Genomic DNA, 18,891 nt, shown 5'->3' on the forward strand with positions numbered 1-18,891 from the left:
CAGCCTTGAGAACCCAAGAAGGGTGCTGTCATCTTTTTACTTAAATACTAGGGCTTTTGAAATTTTAAATATACTATGCCTCATTTTGTCAATGTGGAAACAGCCTTTAAATATAATTTTATCAAGATAATTTTAGGAGGAAGGTATGCTTAGTGATTAGAGCTTGAACTCTCCAACCTTGCTTCCACTCAATAATTCTGTAACCTTAAACTCTCTAAGCCTCAGTTTTCTCATCAATAAAATTGGAATAATAATAGTTCTTTTCTCATACGATTATTGTGAGGATTAGAATTAAAGCATTTAATGTAGGGTCAGACTCATAGTAGGTGCTGAGTTAATATTAACGTTTATTTTTATTATTATAGTTAACATTAATTTGAATTTCATTCCTATATGTGGAAAACCTAAATTTTCATAGTGAGTAGGTCTACTTTGTGACCCCAGAAACTTTGGCAGGCATCATACGTGTACCTACCCATACCTTGTTAGTGTTGTACAAAGGTCCACAGAACTATACAATGCATATATGAATGTATACTTTAAAATGTATCTTACTTTATACATATTAACAAAGTACTTTTAGGGAAGAATGTAACAGAATGTTTAATATATGAGCTACATTTGATATCTTGAACATAGGACATAACCTGTACCAAAAGCAAGTGGAAAAAATGTTAAATTCGTTTATTTATTTGTTTGTTTGTTTATTTTGTTGTGTGAGATCTTAGTTGCAGCTTGCATCTCCTTAGTTGTGGCACGTGGGCTCCTTAGATGTGGCTCACTGGCTCCTTAGGTGCGGCACATGGGCTCCTTAGTTGTGACATACAAACTCTTAGTTGCAGAATGCAGTGGGATCTAGTTCCCTGACCACGGATTGAACCCGGACCCCCTGCATTGGAGGTGTGGAGTCTTATCCACTGCACCACCAGGGAAGTCCCAGGCATTAAATTCTTATCCCATTCTGTTCTGCTGGGTTTTGTCCTCACATGAGTGTCCTTGTATGTCCTTTCCCCATGCATTCACCTATCTATTGGTAGTAGCTGCTTAGAGCATTGTGTTGAGAAGGATTCTGCAGTTGAGTCTGGGTTCAGTGGGAAAGAGTGCCATGTTTTCAGTAACGGCTCATGGGCATACACAGGGTGAGTGACAGCATGGGTGCCACATTTGTCACCCCTTAGTGATATTAGAGGGTTGAAATAAAGAGAAAGCTGCTACAGTCTTTATATTCTGCTGTTGGAGGAACTTCTGGCAAGTGAAGTTCACCTCAGTTCTCCATTTTCTACTTCCTTTGCAGGGACGTCGTGAGAGAAAATTTAGTATTTTCACTGTCTAAAAGCCATTGAGGCTCATTGGAGAAAGGTCCTCTGTAAATTTAAGAAACAGTTACTGATGAGCTCCCTTTACTTTGGCAAATTCTGGAGCCAGAAGTGAGATGTCCTTGTTTCAAGAACACTGATACTCTGCACAAGAAGTAGATCTCTTTGAAATAGACCATCCTTTAGATATAGCACCTTTACTGGATAGGAATCTATTCTCCTTGCAGGAAATCTCCAACTAAAGGAACCCAGCTTACCCAGAGAACAGGTTGTTGGTCCCTTCTGACTGTCTTCATCACACCCCATTCCTTGTAGTGTTCTAAGTCAGCCTTTGCTTCACTTTTCTTCCCCATCCCAGGCTTTGGCCCAGCTATCCCCTTTAGCTAGATTAAATCACATGAAACTGTTCTGCCCTTTTGAGTTTTGCGATTTTCTTGAAAAGAATCTTCATTTATTGCTTTAGCCCTTTAAAAATAATTTTTATAAAAAATAATATATGCTCTCTGTAGATCATTTCCAACATACATGCAGTCTATGTGAATTGCAATACTTTAGTTTTAAGTGGCTGCTTGATAGGTCAAGTAAAGTGAGGCTGAGAATGACCGTTGGTTGTGGAGGTCCCTGGTGACATTGCCGAGTGGTTTCCTTGGAGTGGTGGGCATGAAAGTCTGGTTTAAGTCCGTTCATGAGAAAATAAGAACAGAGGAAGAGGGTACCCCAGTTCTGCCAGGCACCAGACAGGAGTTGAGAGAGGCCTTCACAAATGTTCTGTTTGGGAACCTTCAGTTTGGCTAATGCCACGCCCAACACAGCCCTGTTCTCTCCTCTCTTTTGATTAATTCATTGGTTTGAAAGAGTGTGTGGTTCTTTGAGTCCTGGGTCCTATTTACACATCTTTTGAGCTCTCATGGCACTGGCACGGGGCTTTGCACATGGCAGATGCAAATTACTGGGCTGAGTTTGCTGCACACCAGCAGCAAATGTCCCTCTATCGAGGGCAGGTTGAAATGCATGGGCAGGTACATGTGGAGAATGAGAGCAAAAAGCCACAAATTCCCCAGCTCCCTCACTCTGGTGACAGACATATGAGGATTTCAAAAAATGAACAAAGACCTCTCCATTTGAGTTTTTCCTGGAAAATGATGAAATCCCTAAATACTTTCTAAACCTGGGCTCTCCAGACAAACTGCTCTGTTGGAAAGTATGGAACAGAAGTAATGACTGTCTTCGTTTTAACTGACCTGTATTCACACTGGCTCTGCTTTTTGCTAGCTGGACGACCTTGCCATGTTGTAGAAAACCTCTTAGTCTTGGTTCTTCAGCTGTGAAATGTAGATAATTTTGCTTCCTTTTGCAAACTAAATGAAATAATAAATACAGAGTACCTGGGCTGCACATGGTAGACATTCGGTAAGTGTGGATGAAATGAATGAATGGATAAGCATGTGGTTGCTAGGTAGAAAGACTGCAATTCACAAAGCTCTATACATATATTAAGTAGGTTAAGGGATGTCTAAGTGGGAGAGAGAATTGCTGTTTCAATACCTGTAAAATATGAGTAATTTCCTCTTGTCTTTTTCCCACTGCCCCTTACATTTCCTTCCTAGAACTTTCAAAGTAACACATTTCAGAAGCCAGATTGTGCTAGAGACGAATGAATAGGTTTTGCCTTTTTTGAAAGAGTTCTATATGCCCTGATTTTTATTTCTTCAACCAATATCCATTGAGAACCTATTAGTAAGAGACCAGGAGCAGGGAGATGTGACGCTACTAAGGATAGGACAGCTGAACACATCACTACAAATAAGAAATCAACTTTGATTGGGAAGACTGCGGATTGTAAAGAGAGCATGGCTTCCGTTCTTTTTTTTAATTTGCTGTGTAAGTCAGAAATCTGGAACTGAATCCTTCCAAAATAATTAACGAGTGCTTCTCTCATTACTGCAGGGGATTTGAAATGGAGAGATCTATTGCTATGTAAGTCTCCATACAATTATGCAATTTATTCTTGTCACCCTCTTGTCCCTGGGGCAATCTGAGCTGGCCTTTGAGCTCTCCCAGGGTCACCTGATGAGAATTTATTTATGCAGGCTCTTAGATTATGCTGTACTCCAGGGAGCCCAGGGTGGCTGGGCTTGCTGCCAGAACCCATAAGACACAGGAGTTGAATGGGAGAGAATTTGCCAGAAAGAGTGAATTAAAGCTATAATGTTCAGGTGTTTATAATTTCAGCTCTCTGGGTATTGAAAATATGTAGTTCCATTTATTTCTTTTAATTCATTGTGTCTTTAGACACTGAGATTTACCAGCTGCCTTTTGTAAGTATGGACTGAATAAACACCACAATAAAGACCCGTCAAGGAAGAGTGGCTTGGGAATGGCATGACTGTGTCACATTGTTCTATGATGGTCACAGAAAATAAAAGGCAATGAGCATGAAGTTGCTTGAGAGCCAGATAGCCTGAGTTTAAATCTTGGGCTGTTTATAAGCTGTTTGACCTTGAGCAAGGTCCTTAATCCCCCTGTGCCTTGTGTCACATAAGGTTGTGACAGTTGCTTCAGTTAGAAGAGAGCCAGCATGTAGTGTTATGTAAGTGTTTGACTCATAAGCCATTCACCTTTGAGAAGCAGGAGTCCCAGGAGCCCTCAAGCAGTACCACATGGTGACTGCTTCCCTGTTTCATCCTTTCAGCTGCGAGGCTGGTGGCACTATGCAGAGGCAGACGGCTTGGCTTCTGTCTAGGCTGCTCTGAAAAGAGTCAGCAAGGGACTCTAGAAGTTAACAAGCATCTGATAGCACCTTTGCAGCTCATAAGATCCTCTCCTACTCTCCTTTGGAGTCTCAAAACAATCCAACGAGGTCTGTATTTTTTCTACATTTTAGAAAGAAAACAGGGTCCAATTAACTGCCGGTTTAGAGTCACACAGCTAAGAAGTGGTAGAGGGTCAGGCAACCATCTATTTGAAGAAAACTAGGTTTCTTTAGATGCTAGAAAGCTTCTTTAGAAGTTAATTCAAGTTCCACGTGCCCTATGTACAAATGATTGTTGTTTAAACACACCTCCAGAAGCCAACACTCTGTGAATGCAGGGGCAAGAGTAACACAGATGAGGGAAGCAGCCATAAGGATCCCCCAGGTCTGTTTGTCCAGAGCTGTTATTTTTCTCGTGGCCCCAACAGAGAAAAATAATTAACTATATAGTTCCATCTTAGTTTTTCAGATCCCCCCCCTTTCTGAGCCCTTTATTTCTCCTTACTGCCTACCTTTTGGTCACACCTATGGTTGTGACATTATGCACTGAAAGTAGGAAGGGCAAAGACCCAGCACTCAATTCTCAATATATTTCTACTCTGAGTAAGTCTTGTAAAGAAAAAAACAAACATTTGATACAGGAAGAAATGAAAACTTCAGCTAAAATGATGTATTTGAATTGTCAGGGTTTGCTTGTCACTTTGCATGTCTACAAATGACAGCTGCCTTCCACACCCTGAAGGGCACAAGAAACCAAACTCTTAAAACACTTCTGGAAGTTACTGATCCATCCAAACTGTTCTGCAATTCCAGAATAACACACATAGCAAATATATTTTGGTGGGTTTTAGAAACACTAGTTTGATAGAAACTACATGGATACCTTAAGAGAATCAGCGTATTTATTCACGGTTGCCATTGGCCATAGTGCAGGATATAGGAAGGCAGAACCGATTCAGATGCTTTTGTTGAGAGCACAGCTTACTAGCTTTGCAGTTACTAGATGTTTTTCTAGGAGCTATAGATGCAAATGTGAACCAAAGGGACTCAACAGTTCTTTCCCAGGGAGGGGAAAGTCTGAGTCTACTTCAGTGATGTGATGCTATTAAAATATTGATACTAAAGGCCGAGAAGTGACAGTGTAAGTAGGACCTAGGCAAAACAGGAGACTTCCCTGGAATAATCTGACATCTCTCTGAGGTCCTCTACACCCTGGCCCTACCATCGAGTCCAGCTGTGTCTCCCTCTGCACCTCTACACAAGCTCCCACCACAACCAAAATCACCTCCTCTCTATTCTCACTCCAGATGAGTCGATTTCCTGGCAGTCTCTGGCCTAGTAGTCCCTCTTGCCCTGTGTAGTAGGCTGAATGGTCCCCCCACCCCCAAAGATATATCTACATCCTAGTCCTTGGAACCTGTGAAGGTTACCTTATTTGGTAAAAGATGTAACTAATTTAAGAATCTTGAGATGAGGAGAACGTCCTGGATTATCCGGGTCAGCCCCAAGTTCAGTGACCGGTGTCCTTATAAGAAACACACAGAGAGAAGACAGACACGGAGGAGAAGGTGATGTGTGTGAAGACGGAGGCAGAGATCTGGGTGATGGGAATACAAGCCAAGGAACGCCAAGGCCACCAGAAACCGGAAGGGGCAAGGAACGCTATTATAGACCGAATGTTTGTGTCTGTGCCCGCCCCACCCCAGTTCATATGTTGAAGCCCTGACCCCCAATATGATGACATTTAGAGGTGGGGCCTCTGGGGGATAGTTAGGTTCAGATGAGGTCATGAGGGTGGTGCCTTCATCCTGGGATGAATGCCCTTATGAGAAGAGGACAGACGACAGAGCTTCTTGCTCTTAGGCATGGAGGAGGAGCAGACAGCGGGAAGTCAGCTGTTTACAGGTCAGGGAGCGGGTTCTCACCAGGAACCGAATCTACCAGCACCTTTATCTTGGACTACCCTCCCAGTCTGTGGTATTTGTTACAGCAACCCAAGTTAAGACAAACACATTCTCCCTTAGAGTCTCTGGAGGGAGCATAGCTCTGCTAACGCCTTAATTTTGGACTTCTGGCTTCCAGAACTGTTAGAGGATAAATTCCTGTTGCTTTAAGTCACCAGCGCTGTGGTAATTTGTCAGGGTAGCCTCAGAAGCCCTGCTTCTCACACTGTGGCAGTTTTTCTTCATATCCTAGTTCAAGTCATTTCGCTAAGGTGGATCCAGCCCTATGTGAGATTGTGCCTACCCTGGAACAGGAGCCTGTAGCAGGTTTATGTGAGACTCGCATCCGGCATTTACAAGTTTTCAACCGTGTGGTGTCTCTATTTTTAATGTACGTTAACTGTTTGAAGGCCAGCATTTGGTTTCGCATCTTTGCATCTCCAGTACGTATATGGTGCTAAGCCTTAGACCTTTGAGTTAGAGACTACCCTGTTAAATAGAAGCTCAGTTATAACTAGAATATAACCTACATAACACAAAAGCCATTTCTTTTTTGATTCATGAGGCTCTCCGGGATCTTAATCTGTTGCTAGGTTCTCATGATGAGAACCAGTTATTCTTATAGAGAGGTGAAAGAAAGTCACTGATGATTTGGATCAAGGATAAGAATGTTTATTTTTTATTTTTTTTGCGGTACGCAAGCCTCTCACTGTTGTGGCCTCTCCCGTTGCGGAGCACAGGCTCCGGACGCGCAGGCTCAGCAGCCATGGCTCACGGGCCCAGCCGCTCCGCAGCATGTGGAATCCTCCCGGACCTGGGCACGAACCCGTGTGCCCTGCATCGGCAGGTGGACTCTCAACCACTGCGCCACCAGGGAAGCCCAATACTACTCATTTTTGATTTGTTTTTGGGGAGATTTTATCAGCCAATATTTTATTTTCTTTTATTTCATTTTATTTATTTTTATTATGATAACACTTAACATGAGATCTATCTTGACAAATTTTTAAGTGCAGAATACAATAGTATTGTTAACTGTTGGCACAATGTCATAAGCAAATCTCTAGAACTTACCTCGCATAACTGAGACTTTATACCCAGTTAATAGACATGAGGTTATGATATAAGATTTAGAAGGGATCTCAAGCTCATTTATCCTGACCTCCTTCCTAGTCTAGGAATCCCTCTGCAGCACCTATGCCAGCCTCTGACAGAGTTCCCCAGTGACTAGGGAACGTACTCTTTCATAGCCCTTGTCGTTTCTGTTATTTTTCATAGCACTGACTATTATCAGACAATCATCCTTTATGCAGAGGTGGAATCCAGGGCCTTATAATTCTCACCCATTGGCCCTGGTTTTACCCTCAGAGCCTACTGAGTCAAATCCCAGTTCTTCAAGGCAGGCTGGTCTCCTAGAGTGTGGCTGCTTGGAGTGGTTCTGTGGTCCAGCAAAAGCAGCGGCCTCACCTGTGCAGGTGCAGAAGCCCAGGCCTCGCCCCAGCCCTACGAACCTGAACTCTGTGTTTTGACAAAATCTTCAGTGATTGGTACGTTACAGTTGAGAAGCACTGCGTTAGATTGCATATCCACCCCACCCCCACTCTATTCTTTTCATTTTTCTTTCTATCAGGTTTGTTCGTGTTCAAAAACTCTTAGTTGAGGAAGAAACAATTGACAAGAAGCAACAACTCCAAGTGTCAGTGATTGAAATATAAGTGCAGAATTGGTCTGACATCAGTTAAAGCTATCGTTATATTAACTGGAAATCTGTTGGCAAGCATTTCCATGTGTTCCTAATACAGTCATAAAAGATGATATTGATGATCCTGAGGCTTTAAACATGCTTTTAAAGTCATGTTAAATTGTGTTCCATGTGATTGAATGCTGGGGATTACCTTGTGATTTTTAAAAACCTGATAAACAGACTAAATAATAATCAGAACAGCCCACTTTCCAGTCACGGCAGACAGAGGCAACCACAGAACTTCCTTTCACAACACTCTTCAGCTGCGGGAAGAATTTAAAGTTTTAAATCGTTTTCTATTTCTGACATCACTGTAAGGGCAGTGACCGAGAACCCAGCATTTGAAAGGTGCAGAGGAGATGTATGCTGTGGAAACAGCTGTACTGGAGGGAAGTGCTTTCAGTTTGTGCACTCAGCAATATGGAAATGAACTTTGCCAGCTCATGAGCATGAATAAATCCTTAGTTGCCTTTCCCACCACAAAGCAGCTTTCTATATTTGGCACTTTTAGATGTTCAGTGAAACAGACTGAATTTAATGCCAGATGACAGTGCCAGACTGTCTTCAGTTAAACTCAAGCAAAGACCTTTAGAAGCCGCTTCCCCCTACCCTGTCCTATTTCTCTCTCCACCTGATATTCATGGGGAGCTTTAAGCCTGACGCCCCCAGGGCAGATATCAGCCCAGCTGTGTTGGGCTAAGTCAGCAGGGCCTGATCTCCCCTGGGCCCAGGTCCACCTGCACTGTGTTTCTCAGGGCGCTCAGCTCAGGGTGCATGTCCTCCTCCTGGGTCACTGGTATGTGAAGCATAGTAGAAGCCACTTCCTGCCACCCGGTGCCTTTAGACGAGAGAAAGTGACATCTCTGCTTTTTTCTGTCCTGAGTACCAGTTCACTGCAACCCAGCACATATTATTAAAGTCCCTGACCCCAAGGGCTCTGTGAGGCCCTTTTTTATAGCCTCTTGCTCCTCAGACTTACTCGTTCAGCAAATATTTATTTAGGGCGCCTATGTCACAGGTAGTGAGGTGATAAGAAATCAGCCTCAGTCTCTGTCCTCACGGTACCCACCTTCTAGCTAGGGAGACAGAGAGTGCAAGTGAGGTCTGCAAGTGCTGAGGAGGGAGAGAATTTCTGCCCCGAGGAGGAGCTGGTGTGGGGCTAAGTGAGAATTCACCAGGCTGAGAAGTAGGTGGGGCAGATGTTCCAGATGTAAGACAGCGAATGAGCAAAGACTTGGCAGCATTAAAATGCACAGGCTGATTTCCCGCCCCAGTTCAGGGGGATGCAGGATGGGAGACGTGGCAGCTGTGCTCAGGATCCCAGCCTTGCTTGTCTCTATCTATAGGGCAGGGCTTCTTGACTCCTTCAGATGGCTTCTGATCTTGGACTTAGCCACCTCCGTCCCCCTGCCCCATGGCATCTACTCTTTGTTCATCATCAGAACGTACATATTTAAATTACAGTAGAATATACAATGTGCTGTAATATGTAGCAGAATGATTGAAAATATAGATTTTGTAGTCAGGTGACTTTATAGCATGGGGAAGGTTACCTATTCTCTCTTCCTTGGTTTCCACATTCCAAAAATACTGGTTTCCAGGAAGACTGAGAGGGGATGAAAGTTAAGGGAGGAGTATTTTTAGGGAAGTGAAACTATTTTGTATGTTATTGAAATGGTGGATATGTGACATTATGCATTTGGCAAAACTCATAGAACTGTATACCACAAAGAGTGACTCCCTAGTGTAAACTGTGGACTTTAGTTAATAATGATGTATCATATTGGTTCATCTATTTTTTAAAAAATGTGCCACATCAGTGCAAGATGTTAATGACAGAAAACTGTGTGTGGCGAGAGAGGAAGTGTATGGAACTTTTTGTAATTTCAATTTTCCTATAAACCTAAAAGTGCTCTAAAAATAGTCTATTAGTTTTAAAAATGTAAAAAAAAAATGAAGGTGCAATAAAGACATTTAAAAAATATACTCATAAATCCAACCTTGCAAGATTGTGAAAAGATTAAGTGCAACAATGTACACATGGTGTTTAGAACACTTCCTGATAGATGATAAGTAGTAACATTATTAATAATGTTAGCTATTGTAATTGCTTCATTAGTTTGGTCAACATATTTATTCATATCTACCATGGATCGTTTTTTTCCCTCCAGTTTTATTGAGATATAATTGACATACAGCACTGTGTAAGTTTAAGGTGTACAGCATAATGATTTGACTTATATACGTCATGAAATTATCATCACAATAAGTTTAGTGAACATCCATCATCTCAGATAGATTCAAAATTAGAGAAGTAGAAACAAATTTTTTCTTCCATGTGATGAGAACTCTTAAGATTTATTCTTTTTTTAAAAAATTTATTTATTTTACTTATTATTTATTTTTGGCTGTGTTGTGTCTTCGTTGCTGCACGAGGGTTTTCTCTAGTTGCGGCGAGCAGGGGCTACTCTTCATTGCCGTGAGCAGGCCTCTCACTGCGGAGCACGGGCTCTAGGTGCACGGGCTTCAGCAGCTGTGGCTCAAAGGCTCTAGAGCGCAGGCTCAGTAGTTATGGTGCACGGGCTTAGTTGCTCCGCGGCATGTGGGATCTTCCCAGACCAGGGTTCGAACCCATGTCCCCTGCATTGGCAGGCAGATTCTCAACCACTGAGCCACCAGGGAAGCCCAGGATTTATTCTTTTTTTTTTTTTTTTTTTTTTTTTTGCAGAAATTCCTTTTATTATGTTAAAAATATTCCTTAATGAGCCAGCAATTATTTATGTGAAGAAGAGTCCAGAAAACAGACTTATGACAGCATTAGCCTTGTCCTTGATTAGACATTTATGAATTTATACACAAAACATTATTCCCCAGAGTCAGTTAATGAAGGTCTAAGAAGCTGTGAACTTGAAAGAGCCCCTTCCTGCTTGCCTGGCTGCTCCAATCAGACCACAAGACTTAGTTACAAGGATGGAAGAATTTTTCTCTTTTGAATTTAAAGCTTTACAATAGTTCGGATGCTCTTTCCTGCATGCGTCAGTTCAAAGGCTTCGTTAATTTGGTCAAAAGGCAAATTGTGAGTCACAAATTCATCAATCTTTATTTTTTTGGACATATATTCGGACACCAACTTTGGGACGCGTTCTACACTCTTCCATCCTCCAAAGGCAGTGCCTTTCCACGTGCGGCCTGTTACCAGCAGGAATGAACGAGTGGTAACTTCTTCACCTGAGGCAGCTACTCCAACCACCACGCTGACGCCCCAGCCTTTGTGGCAGGCCTCCAGCGTTGCTCTCATGACTTTCAGGTTACCAGTACACTCAAAGGAACAGTCCACTCCCCCATCAGTCATCTCAACAAGCACTTCCTGGATAGGTTTACTGAAGTCCTGGGGGTTAGTGCACTCAGAGGCCCCGAACTCCTTAGCCTTTGTGAATTTATCTTTATTGATGTCCACACCAATGATCCGGGATGCACCAGCCACCTTACAGCCCATGATAACTGCCAATCCAACTCCTCCCAGGCCAAAGACGGCACAAGTAGAGCCAGGCTCCACCTTGGCAGTGTTCACAGCAGCACCATAACCAGTTGAAATGCCACAACCCAGAAGGCAGACTTTATCCAAAGGGGCTAAAGGATCAATTTTAGCAACAGAGATATCAGCCACAACTGTGTATTCGGAAAATGTGCTGGTTCCCGTGTAATGTAAAATTGTCTTTCCTTTACAAGTAAATCTGCTAGTGCCATCTGGCATGAATCCTTTCCCTTGAGTGACTCTTACCTTCTGGCAAAGGTTCGTTTTAGGATTTAGACAGAATTGGCACTCTCCACACTGTGGGGTGTAAAGTGGGATGACAGTATCTATCACCTGCCTTCAGCTTAGTAACTCCTTCACCAACACTTTCCACAATTCCAGCACCTTCATGTCCCAAGATCACTGGAAAACTCCCTTCAGCCCCACTCAGGGTATAAGCGTCAGTGTGGCAAACTGCAGTGGCAATAATCTTAATTCGAACTTCATGAGCCTTTGGGGGTGCCACCTCTATCTCCTCTATGGAGAGAGGCTTTCTAGCCTCCCAGGCAACTGCAGCCTTGCATTTGATAACCTGGCTCGCCATCTCCTCGGATTCCGGTCAGCGCGAAGTGAGGACTCGGGAGGGGCCCCACTGCAATGAAAGATCCCAGGATTTATTCTTAACCACTTTCATATACTATGCACTATTAAGTAGTGAACAAGACAGAAAAGGTTCCTGCTTTCATGGGGCTAGAAAGTATTCAATCATTTTATCTTTTTGTTGTTTATATTTTTGTATTTACATATTGTTTCAATCTATCCCACTGGATAGTGTTTCCTGAGGCACTATTCTTTTGTGTTTTGAATGGCAGCCTGCCTAGAAGTGTGGATACATTTTAATATCTCCTTGTTGACCAACCACCCAGTGCCATTTACTTGGTTTGAGACCTTAATCTATGTTCTTTGTTTGAGACCCCAACAATTAATATAAACCCAGGAAAATTATTTTCTTTCTTACTATATACTCAGTTCTTTGCTGGGGTTCTAAACAACTTAAAAAGATGGCCCCTACAACTGTTTGGGGACAGAAGAGCAAAGCACTGGGGATAAAAATGGAAAAAAAATTTATAAAATACTAAACTACCTGGTAATGGACAGCAATACTACTATCATTTACAGGAATACATGATTGATGTCGTTTGGGTAACTTAGGAATTTCATGGAAAGAGAAAACTGAACTAAAATCTTGAAGCGTTTGTACGGGTGGAAAAGAACAAGAGAAGATTCTGAGAGCTTGGAAAAATACAAGTAAACCACAGCAGTGAAAATGACAAATATTATGTTGTATTCATTTTTACACTGCATGGAGAGTAGGACCTAGTGAGGTCCCATAAATGATTGTAGAAGTGGGGAGTCTTGGGAAATCAGGTTTGATGAGATCGGCGGGTGGTGGCGGGGAAACAGAGGAGAAGGGACGTGGAAGATACACATTTCGAAGATGAAACTAACAGGACTGACTTAATCAAGCCCTTACAGTTTCAAAGTGATTTCACTATATTGTGTCCTGGTCTGGCATTCCTTCTCACAGAATTGGTGTCGGGATCAGCAGTGGCTCTTAACTCCATCATACCAATGTCCCCTTTTTATGACCAGTATTTCAGTGAAGGCTTTACTCTCCTCAAATGAAATTCATTATTAATTTAATATAATTGCCCACATAATTTTGAAAATATCAACATAACACTTTACTGTGAATAAAGGAAACTTCAGAGAAGTGGTTAAAGTATACATTATAATATGTAAAAGCCCAGACATGACTATACCAGAAGACATAATGAAGTGGTCAGATACACCTATATGTGGGGTGACGGCTACTAATGCAGACCCATAGAGATGTGTTAATAACTCACATACCGCAAGTGGCACGGGCTTCAGTGACACGATTCTGCAAAATGGTGGGTGACTCTTGCCAAAGTCCCAAACAGGAGGAAGTACAATCTTATCTCAATTATTCAGTAGTTGCATTCCCAAGAATTCAGAGTGTGTTAAAAACCATGCAAAAATACTTTGGTAAGTACATGAAACAGAGTTAAGTTCTGTGCTTGAATAATTATAAATGGGTTTCACCTATGAAGATGTCTCTTGGCACTTTGGAAAATCTTGCGGATGTGGGACAACTTCTTTATTGTGCAAGACTGAGACATTTCAGGACATCTAACATTCCTGGTTCCCAGCCATTAGATGCCAGAGACTAACCCCCCACCCCATCACTGTGACAACTAAAAGTGCCCCCAAGGTTTCACAGCCTGAGAGAAGAGTACCCACTGAGAACCACTGGCTGGATGCTGGCTCTTAGGTTTCAGCCTCATGACTCAAGGACGGTGACAGATAAGGAAGTTGGGAGGGGGAGGATTTGGATGTTGAGCCAGAAAAGGAGTTGGCTGCAGTGCTTTCTTCCTCAGTCAAGGAGAGCCTTCACTTTCTTAAATTCTTCAAATCTGGCTCTTCCAGCCTCGTAAGAGTTTCAAGTTCTGAGCCCAGATAGAAGATAAAGTGAGGGAAAAAAGATGATATTTCGTAGTAATAAGTGCAAACCCTGTTTGACTTATTTACCTTAAGAGCCAAGAAACCCAGTCTAATCCCCTGCCCTCCATGTTGGCTCATTGGTAGGCATATACTGTGTCTCAAGAGTTCAGGAGAAATCTAGTTCTAACACGAATCCTTGAAACATTTTTGAGATTTAAGCCTTGTTATCCTTTAAACTATAGGTGTGATCTCATTCCATTTGTTTTTCAGTTTTGTAAAGTATGCAATAACGTCTAATCCCTCTTGGCATTTGCATTTTGCACAATTGAATGTCTTCAGCAGATGTGCACGATGGTCTAGTATTAGCACTCTGCCTGTTGCCTTTTGCTTGGGAGTCTTAAATCAAACAAATCAAAAGGGCTTGATTTTCTTAGAGTACTTTTTAGAAGATTTCAAGCCTTAGATTTTCATTTAACAGTGATAACACACATACACCTTCTTTCACAAGTGTGAATGTGCTGTATTTGATTTGTAAATAGTCATTTAGCCCAAAGATATTGGGCATACTTCAAATGCAAGCCAGTGAATGATATTCCAAGAACATAAATCTGTTTGCAGCCTTATTCCAGGACCAAGTTTATCCATTTGTCAATCAGATGCATACTATTCACAGGATAACAGGTTAGGCACATTGAGGAAATCAGAAGTGAACAGACACTTTAGAGCCTCAAGGTGTCTATTATCCAGTCCAGGGATGATAAAACCTCACATATACAATCATAAGCAGAAGGTGAGATGAAATACTGATGGAGTGTCTGGGATGAAATAGTACTTTCCTCTGAAGAAGTCTTCCTGGAGGAGGTGAAATTTTTAACTTGATGATTTTAACGATTCATTAAAATCTTGACAAGCAAGACACTTTTTGAGGACTGGTTTTTTTGAGCTGAAATAAATGTGAGCAGAATTTTTGTGTGTGTGTGGCTTCCCATCACTTAATATTATGCATTCTCCATTTATTGTCTGGATGTAATTAAGTGACTGAATAATTGGTAATAATTGCTACAAAGAATCTCATTTGACATTTTTACCTTTTTGAAAAAGTCCTCTAATTTAGGAGCTGAATCTAAGCTTTGGTTTTTCCATTGAAGAATTCAACTTTTACAATTCCAGATTTCAACCAGTGCTGTGTTTGAGAACTCTGGGATGTACCTTAAGCCTTATTGAGAGTAAGGTGCAATCAGACATAAGGCAGATCTGTCAGGATGGTTATACAAAGTGTTCAGCCACTAAGGTAGGAAAATGGTCTTGCTACTAGGTGTTTTCCATATATTGAACTTGAGGACAACACAGACACCGAGCCAGAGCACCCAGGACTCTCTGTGGTTCCATGCCCTCCCCATTAGACCGTCTGCTGCCTGGGACTTGGGTCTAATTGCTTCTGCTCCCAGGTTATTAAGGTCCATCTCCCAGCCCCTCTGGCCTCTGCCTGTACCACTTACTGCAGGCTGGAGATTTGACTAAGAGCAAGTTATTCAACATGAAATTTGGCCCAGATGACATGTTTGTCTCTTGAGATACCCACACCCCAGTTTTCGTTGTAGCATTATCTGCAATAGCCACAACATGGAAACAATCCAAGTGCCCATTGGATGGGTGAATGGATAAAGAAAATGTAAGATGTATATGTATCCCCTGGAAATGTAAGATTCCATATATTCCATATATATACATATACACAATGGAATATTATTCAGCCATAAAAAAAGAAATCCTGCCTTTTGTGACAACATGGATGGATCTTGAGGATATTATGCTAAGTGAAACAAATCAGACAGAGAAAGATAAATACTGTATGTTCTCACTTATATTCAGAATCTAAAGAAGGCAAACTCATAGAAGGAGAGAGTAGAATGGTGGCTACCAGGGGCAGAAGGTGGGGGAAATGGAGAGAATGTTGGTCGAATGGTACAAATTCCCAGCTGTAAGATGAATAAGCTCTGGGGATCTAATGTATAGCATGGTGACTATAATTAACAATGTTATATACTTGAAAGCTGGTAAGAGAGTAGATCTTAAATGTTATCATCCCACACACAAAAATAGTATATTCTGTGAGGGAATAGAGGTGTATCAAATCATCACATTGTACATCTTAAACTTACGCATGTTATTTGCCAGTAATATCTCAGTAAACCCGAGGAGGGGAAAGACATGTTTGTCAAAACGTAATTATCCTGTGTTGGAAAAGTTTTCTCTCTGATCTGGATGGTAGGTATAGGTATATAAATTCTTCAAGTTACAGTCTTAAGATTTGCGCATTTCATGTATGTTATATCCCAACAAATAATGTAAAAATAATAATAAATAAAAACCAGCTGAAGTGTTGTCAGTTTTGGTCTATCCGGGGGTAATTTTGCAATGGTATGTGCATTTTCAAGCATTTAAAAATAAATTTTTAGTGTTTTTCTTTAGTATTCCTTTTAAAATTCTTTTCTAGTCAATTACTTGAAATAACCCAAATAGCTAACAGTGGAAGATTTATAGTAATAACTACTTGTACCTCAAAATTGCAAACAGCTTAGTAGAGCAATAATTGCACCCTCCCCTCACCAAAGTTTGTGAAACAAAAGAAAGGAGGAGAAAACAAAACTTCTGGGCAAAGAGGATGAAAATACTTGTTGCAGAACCACCTTTTTGATGCTTCAAGATTTCCAACATTTAAATACCTAGAATTTGGAGGTAGTGTGACTAAATCATCATTTTGACCAACGTGTTGTGTTTACCAACTTGCATGCAGTCTCACACTTTTCAGCCAATTTTCCCAGCCACCCCTACCCCTCCTGCCCAGCCTCCATCCTGATGTATGTAGCTTTGGGTTCAAATTCAGACCGAAGTCTAGTGGTGAGTGAAAATTACTGATGATGTCAAAGGGAACAAAAATAGAACTTACAGGGAAGTCTTTACCTTTAGCTGTGGTTGTCAAGGTTCAAGCACCAAAAAAGACAGAGACATTTCCTTCTGAGAGAGAGCATTTCAACAACAACAACAACAAAAAATTTGATGCCACTAAATTATAGCATTAAATCTGTAAAGTCAAAGAACTGTACATAAATTAAATTTGAGTTTCTTCTCCCCAACACACCCAGCCAGCCTCATCATCTTGGATGGATTTACTGATGGGATCGAGTGCTTCTTAACATTACTGTTTTTTTTAAAGATAGCCATTGAGCCTGAACTCTTTTGTTGGAACAGGACAGCTGGGAAGTGGTGGAAGGACTGAGGGGAGAGATGAATTACACCCAGGAGCCACCAATTCAGAAAGGATTTTTGCTGAAAAAAAGGAAATGGCCCTTGAAAGGCTGGCACAAGGTAAGAACTGGCCTGGGACGCACCTTCATTTGTACCTACACTCCCCACTCAGGACCTGGTTCTTAAGCACTTACATTTAATTTGAAGTTGAGCATGGAGACCAAGAGAAGGATGTTTAAATGGAATGTCTTTTTTTTTTTTTATTATTTCTTTTTGGCTGCCTTGGGGCTTCGTTGCTTCGCGCGGGCTTTCTCTAGTTGCGGCGAGCGAGGGCTACTCTGTTGCGGTGCGCGGGCTTCTCATTGCGGTGGCTTCTCTTGTTGCGGAGCATGGGCCCTAGGCACGCGGGCTTAGTTGCTCTGTGGCATGTGGGATCTTCCCACACCAGGGATCAAAACCGTGTCCCCCGCACTGGCAGGCGGATTCTTAACCACTGCACCACCAGGGAGGTCCTGGGAATGTCTTAATGAATTCTGCTTTATTCCCCACAGAGATTCTTCTATCTGGACAAAGGAATCTTGAAATATGCCAAGAACCAAAGTGATGTAAGTCGTCTTGTTAATCCAGTATGCTATTGAAGAATTCTAAAGGGCTAGTGGTTGTCAGCTCATGGATGAGATTGTGCATATTTGAGAATTGCATTTCCCTAAACTGGAGATCAGGGAGGGGTGGTGGTTCCCTCTCAGGGAACAGAGGTACCTGCTCCCCGCTGTCCCTGCTCTGGGTTCTGGGTGGGCTCAGTTCACCCACCAAGTAGAGGTGCAGGAGCCCCTATCAACACCCTACTGGGTATCCAGGCATGGGTTCTGGTCTTAGGGTTGTGCTGTGGGGTTCTCTGGGTTGGGGAGACCTCTTCACAGTGAGCTAACAGGAACAAAACAGAGAGCGTGCCCCTCCCACTGTTATGGGGACTGAAGGGTTTAGTGGAGAAGGCCCTTGGTGAAGGTGACGGGAGGTTCCCCTGTGTGTGGACACCAGGCGGACAGCCCTTGAGGACTCGGAATGACTACTGGTCCTGCCCTCGTAGGGATCCCTCTCTCACCCAGCACTTCTCTCCTCTCGTCTTCCTCTCTTTGCCTCTCTCATGGTGCTCACCTTGTTGGGGCGAATACAGAAACGTGCCATAGTGCCTGACCCACAGTGGCCTGTATTAGCTTCCTTACTCCTCTTTTAATTTTTATTTTTAAATTTTTTTTTTGGTTTCTTCAGCTTTTAAAGAAATTTTTAAATTAATTTTTATTGGATTATAGTTGATTTATAATGTTGTGTTAGTTTCTGCTGTACAGCAAAGTGAATCAGTTATACATATATCCATTCTTTTTTAGATTCCATTCCCATACGGGTCATTACAGAGTATTGAGTAGAGTTCCCTGTGCTATACAGTAGGTCCTTATTAGTTATCTATTTTATATAGTAGTGTGTATATGTCAATCTCAGGCTACCAATTTATCCCCTTCCGCTTTGGTAACCATATTACTCAGCCATAAAAAAGAATGAAATACTGCGATTTGCAGCTACGTGGATGGACCTAGAGGTTGTCTTATTGAGTGAAGTAAGTCAGACAGAGAAAGACAAGTATCATATGATATTGCTTATATGTGGAATCTAAAAAATGGTACAAATGAACCTATTTACCAAACAGAAATGGAGTCACAGATGTAGAAAACAAACCTACTCCTCTTTTTAAGTCACTTCCAAATGAATTTAGACACTGGAAACTATTTCTGCAGGAGGCGGTGAAGTTAACAGGTGAATTCACTGTCATAGGAGTCATGGGGCTAACTTTT

At 41.9% G+C, this 18,891-nt stretch overlaps 1 protein-coding gene and 1 pseudogene across 6 annotated transcripts in view; one reads left to right on the plus strand and one right to left on the minus strand.

Moving 5' to 3' along the window:
- Positions 1-18,891, plus strand: part of OSBPL3 (oxysterol binding protein like 3) — a 205,294-nt gene that overhangs the window by 117,907 nt on the left and 68,496 nt on the right. For 5 of the 6 annotated variants that reach the window (XM_022584900.3, XM_022584892.3, XM_089917599.1 and 2 more), the window contains 2 exons: positions 17,048-17,164; positions 17,596-17,649. In XM_022584900.3, the coding sequence (XP_022440608.1) occupies positions 17,048-17,164; positions 17,596-17,649 (171 nt within the window). The remainder of the gene's footprint in view (positions 1-17,047; positions 17,165-17,595; positions 17,650-18,891) is intronic. The other variant, XM_089917600.1, reaches the window with a different exon arrangement.
- Positions 10,524-11,907, minus strand: LOC111180532 (alcohol dehydrogenase class-3 pseudogene; annotated as a pseudogene).

Source organism: Delphinapterus leucas, chromosome 9 (genome assembly GCF_059928025.1).
Source record: "Delphinapterus leucas isolate spDelLeu-1000000601 "Yukka" chromosome 9, BTC_Dleu_Yukka2, whole genome shotgun sequence".
NCBI lineage: Eukaryota > Metazoa > Chordata > Mammalia > Artiodactyla > Monodontidae > Delphinapterus > Delphinapterus leucas.